Genomic DNA, 6071 nt, shown 5'->3' on the forward strand with positions numbered 1-6071 from the left:
TGAGATCGCGATGAGAATGCTGTGTGTATGGGCTAACGGACACTGCTGTGTGCATTTATGTATTTGTAGACCCACCAGGTTATTTAGTAGTCAATAATAATACATCATTGCTTCTGGTGAATTTAATGTGCTTTGTTACTTGGAAGTAGCCAGTATCCCCCTTGTAGAGTCCCAGGCAGTATCCCTGTTTTTTTATTTTTTATAATGCAATTAATTGTTGTGTTTGTTATGTCTGAATGTGTGGGGGGGATTGCTTGATTTCTTTAACACATCAACCCCGTGGCTCGTCCATTACATGTTGAATCATTACCCATTGCAAGGAAAGGAAATTGATTTTTTTTTAAGTCATTCTGTAATCACTAATCAATGTCAAAGAACTGAATTTATTTATTACATGATACATCTCGCTTAGAGTGATTATTATTATTATGATTGTTATTATTGTTGTTGTTTTCAGTATGAGAGATGGTAGCAGAGACAACGTGCAAAGATTGCACTGTGTACTGTACTGGCTGATGGAGACATGGTGCAGTCTAGGGACAAGGCTAGTTTTTGATGCCGTCTTTCAGAGCACGGTGTCTGTTTGATGTTCCCATGTCTCTTCTCTTCATAAGGGTAGTCCAGGGATGCAGGGGAACAAGGGAGCTGTATTGAGAGGAGCAGATGAAAGGCAGATAGCCTCGCATTGCCCGTGGATATATCAGTCCATTAGACCCAGGAGGACTGGGATTGAGTACTTTGTATGCCTGTTGAACACTGCAATCGGCCCCGTGTTGGCTTCAGTTAATGTAGCCCTCGAGGAACACCACAGTTGCTTTTGAAAACGGGAGGCACCATTAACTCAATAACCTGAACTCTGTGGAGTTGTGAAATATTATACAAAACTTGTGGGTTGTGAATAGTTGATTCTTACAAAATGCCCCTGTTCAGTGCCTTGTTGTTTGTTGTCGAGGCACAGCTGTGTACTGTTGGTGAAAGTAATAGGTGTTAGGGCAGGGCGATATGACTTCAAACCAATAGCACCATTGTTTCATACTTTTGTCTCAATTACGATCAATGAACCTTTTTTTTTTAAAGAAAAAGCAAAAGTAGCCAATCTACAAACTCACGACACGTTGCAGATTGCACGTTGCCGATATTTTCACTTCTTTGTACACCACCATTGTACATCAAAGAATTATAAAGGGTCAAGTGGTTAATCAGACTAATCAATTTAGTTGATTATAAAAACAATCAGATTGTTCACTGTTCAGCAATAGAATTATTTTGTGTTGATTCCACAGATATATAGCAAAATATATAAACTTGCTTCTCGATTATTTGGTTATAAGTTGGTTATTAGTTCTAACTATGTATCGGTTCAAAATATTTCCGGTTAATTGCCCAACCTTAGTAGGTGATCATAATAATAGGACATATCCCCCTCTCAGTGGTCTCAAACAAACAAGTGGAAGGTTTCATTTCAAACATATTTTCAGATGGGGAAAGAATGTGTGACAAAAGAGTGCAATTTTAAAACAAGCTACGGATGAGGATACGAAACTAACCAAGCCAGGGAGCTAGAAAATAACGGCATCGGACGTGCAGTCAGTATCTGCTGTAGGAAACTGTTATTGCTTTTTCCACTGAGTTGATGAGGTGTAATGGTAACTGAGAGCAGGTGTTGGTGCCGGCGCTATAGATGCCTGGAGGAACATCTTGAATAACGATTTGTTCTCATGATATCATTTTCTATCCCAACATTGCTCATAGAAACTAGCTACTCTGTTTCCTGAACTGTCCGCGACTCCGCGCTTTACTGGGGAGCAAGCAAAGTGCTCTTTTAAGTTTTAACCACTTAAACCATATACTTTTTTGACCGATGTCTCCAAGGGGTGTATACTTGGTCCCATCCTTTTTCCCTCTCTACACCAATTCTCTTTGCCAAAAATAGCCGATCTACAATCTGACAACGCATTGTGAGCAGTTATTTCCCCCCGATTGTTCACTTAGTATGATGACATGCCCAGAAAAGGGACGCCATGGTTCATGTAGTTGATAAACCTTTAAAGCTTTTCGCATAATTTTGGCAGGCATATACATTTCTATATTTTATTCATTTCTTGACATCATGATCTTGCAAGTCTTATTATTTCATGGAAATGCATATTTTGTATGTAGTGTATGCATCTCTTCACATTATATAAAAGGCCACAGCTACTTTGACTTTGATGGAAATGTAATCTTTGCCAGGTGGAAGTAAATACCTAAAAAAGGCTGCGTTTCCTCTCACATTCTACTCGACTTGGACGAGAGAGGAAAAACAATATTTAGATTTTTTTTAAAGAATTGCTTTGTTCTTTCTTTAGATGTAACATCAATATTTACCCTGCAGTCGAATGCGGAAATGATGATCTTGAGTGATGAACTGACAAATTGTTATTGAAATACTACAGATGTTACTGTATATTGTCTCTGCAGTCCTCCCAGGTCTAAGGGTAAATGCAGACTGTGATTTGTCTTTGCAACATTATCATACAGTACATTATAATTTGCCATAACACAAAGTATAAAGCAGGCTTAAAGTCTTCGGTTTGAGCTAGTCTGAGAAGGACCCCTACTGAGATGTTGATGGCAGCTAAGAAAATGTCTCATTCTAACTTGATGGACATGAAATATGAAAAGGTGTATTTATTATTATTTTTGTCTTTTTGTTTGGCAGACATAAAGCAACTAAAAAGTCCCCTTGTGAGAACATTACAGTGGCCTACTACTTCTGTGGAGAACCTATACCATACAGGACATCTGTCAAAGGGAGGATTGTCACGCTGGGCCAGTTCAAGGAGTTGCTAACTAAGAAAGGGAGTTACAGGTGAGTGCAATGTTTAACACCACATTCAATGTATTCACGCCATCAGTATTAATGTTTAGAATAGTGCAGGCTTTCGTTTGCAAATTTGTAGTTGCAATAGATCTGTTTTAAATATACTTAGTCCAAAATAATCCAGTGTTAATCCAATAACAAATAATAATAATAATAATAATAATAAAAACATATTACGAATGTGTAATTACTAGAATAAGATTTCTATTATTATATTTTCATAAAAAAGACATCTCCATTCCTGCAAGATAAAACCTAGTAAACCACAGGACATACTGTACGGGTTAGACAACCAGTCTTGAAAAAAATGAAATTACTTTGAGGAGTATTGACTAAGCTGATTAAGTGGACAGGAAGTACAATTACCTTGGTAAATGGCAAATAAATACATGTATACATACAAAAGGGGGTTTAGTTGGTAGAATGGGGTCTAGATATTAATGTAGAGTGGATCTTAACTTTTCTTTTCTTCTCGTATAAATGATTGTAGGTATTATTTCAAGAAGGTAAGCGACGAGTTTGACTGTGGAGTGGTGTTCGAAGAGGTACGTGAAGATGACGCTATCTTGCCCATCTTTGAGGAGAAGATTATCGGGAAAGTTGAAAAAATAGATTGAGATGTTGATTGAAGAGGAAGGTGTCTAAAGAAGTCTGTCTTTGGTGGAATCGATAAGCGGTTGGATGGAAAACGAGGAAGTGTTCAGAATGGATAACCGGCAGTGGCATGGGGAAAGGAAGTGGCGAAGTAGGAGGTGGATCTGGAGAGGGAATGCAGCGCGAAAAGAAAGGGCCTGACAGTGGCCGCCGCGGTGGGTGACTTTGTGACTTTTAAGACATACGTATGTAGTCTTTTTCTAAATCTGCTCAGTGCCCTCCTTGCATTATACTGAGTACCACAAGACATTGGACTAGAAGAAAAGACCTCATTCTCTTCTTTGTCTGGAGTGTAATGTAGCAATGTAAAGTTTGATTAGATAAAAAAATGGACTACGAAAGTGCTACTAAAGCTGCATTATTTTTGATATGACTTATCAGAAGGTATCCTTTCTAATGTAACCACGCTTGTAATTTTTATATGTATTGGTACCAGATATTGTACAGTTTGTCTGTTTAAAAAAATAACAAAGTTTTATATCTATTTAAGTATTTAAAAGATCTGTCAGTTTCAATCTTATATAAAAGCACTGTCGCAGTTCCAACTCAACATGATCACGACCTTCGATAGGGATGGTTTTTCGTATAATTTGTGACGGCCTTCAGGAACTATTATTGTCCATGCTATACCAAGTGCATTTAACACTCAACGTCAGTACTCTGTTAAGTGGCATCCCAGCCATATTATTGTGGCACTTTCACTGTATTATAGGCTACAACCCTGACTATGTTTACATGTAATCTGCAATTGGATTATCTGCCTTTCCCCCGTGGGAATTTCATTGGAAATTTGTATTGGAAAAAAAAACACCAATGTTCATATGCTTGAAGGAAAGAAAAACATTGCAATCAATCGCTATGAGGTTGTTTCAGATGGATTAGGACTTGTGGTCATGACAGGTTGTATGCAAATGTATCCAATGAACACCATTACATGCCATCATGCCATTCTCTGTACCCAATCCACATGAAGCAGAAAGAAAATCATCATAACCACTTAAACCCTTTTATATATTTTGTCCCCCAGGGTCTGTACTTAATCGCCCAATCTCTTTGCCATGCATTGTGAGCTTGTAGATCTACAATTTTGCCTAATGTTCACTCATTACGATGCACCCATGAGGATGCTAGGGTTCATGTGGTTACATTGTATGTTAATGAGTACAACAAAATCATATTTGTGACTGACATAATGTAAGCACATTTGTGCCCAAAATCTGGGCATGCACTTTCCATTATACTTTTGACTTATATTAATTTTATATAGGAAGTTACGTTTATTTTTTTTCTTTATTTTTTTCTTTTAAGCATAACATGACTTGGTTTTATATCATCTGTGCATCAACTGAACAAATGTGCATGGCGTTTTAGAAATGTCACCGTTTCTCCTGATCAAAATGACATCATTGTGCCTATAAGGTGTGTTGAGGTATAAGAAAACATCAAAACATTTCATATTGAAACATTGCTACTTCTGAAAAAAAATAAGAAAGGAAAAAAACGAATGCAAGTGTGTAGTATACTAATACAATCTTGACTTTATGGGTGCTCATAGCATGTGGTTTTCAACCCTTCGCATCAAGGTCCATTATTTATTCAGCATTTGAGCCACCGACCACCCACCATTTGATGAGGTTTAGCCTCTCAGACCCAAAACGAAAGAATATTTTGTTATCGCAAACGCAAATAACAAACACAATTCCATGCTGTTGGCATACGTTGATCAAAATAACAATTATTCTACATTCTCTAATATTGTATAGACTTCTTGTAAATTAAGTAATGCAGATGTTTCACAATAATGTAACTCTTGGGCATTTTACACTCTCAAGAGATCTATAAGCAACTCTCCATCATTCAGCTGGGGACCACCTGGAACCCGCTCAAGGACCACTGGTTGAAAACCACTGTTTTGAGGCATTCATTCAGAAAGCACTGAAGTCCACATTGAAACTATAATCGGCTGCATTTAAGCATAGTCAGCGTTGATGGTCCTCAGTGGTTTTCAACCCTTTACATTTCAAGGCCCATTTATTTTTATTCTGCATTAGAGTCACGGACCACCATTTGATGAGACGAGAAAGAATATTTTGTTGTTGATCAAAATAACAATTATTCTACATTCTCTAATTGTGTAGACTTCTTGTAAATTAAGTAATGCAGATATTTGACAATAATTTAACTCTTGAGAGCGTAAAATGAAACCAAATGGACCCGTACGGGTCCATTTGGATTAATTTTACGCTCTCAAGAGTTAAAGACCTACAAGGGTCCATTTGGTTTAACAACTCTCCATCATTTAGCTGGGGACCACCTGGGACCCCCCCCTCAAGGACCACTGGTGGTCCCCGGACCACTGGTTGAAAACCACTGAGCTATGATAAATGATTTCTCCAGGATGCCCTCCACTCAACTCACACTGATCATGCCTGTGTAGTGCTTTGTATTTACTTTTTATGTTTCTTTTTTTGTTTGTTTGTTTTTTAATCTAGTCCCTGTTTTGTCAGGCGACGACGACACACGTTGAGGTTCAGAATGTGGACTGGAAGTACTG

The 6071-nt window shown here is 37.8% G+C and overlaps 1 protein-coding gene across 3 annotated transcripts in view; it reads left to right on the forward strand.

Moving 5' to 3' along the window:
* The window catches only part of axin1 (axin 1), a 30058-nt gene extending 24467 nt beyond the window's left edge, over positions 1-5591 (forward strand). For all 3 annotated transcript variants that reach the window (XM_079519479.1, XM_079519481.1, XM_079519480.1), the window contains 2 exons: positions 2702-2851; positions 3354-5591. In XM_079519479.1, the coding sequence (XP_079375605.1) occupies positions 2702-2851; positions 3354-3480 (277 nt within the window). In that variant the 3' untranslated portion in view covers positions 3481-5591. The remainder of the gene's footprint in view (positions 1-2701; positions 2852-3353) is intronic.
* Positions 5592-6071: the final 480 nt, after the last annotated feature.

The sequence above is a fragment of the Electrona antarctica genome, assembly GCF_951216825.1.
Source record: "Electrona antarctica genome assembly, chromosome: 14".
Classification (NCBI taxonomy): Eukaryota; Metazoa; Chordata; class Actinopteri; order Myctophiformes; family Myctophidae; genus Electrona; species Electrona antarctica.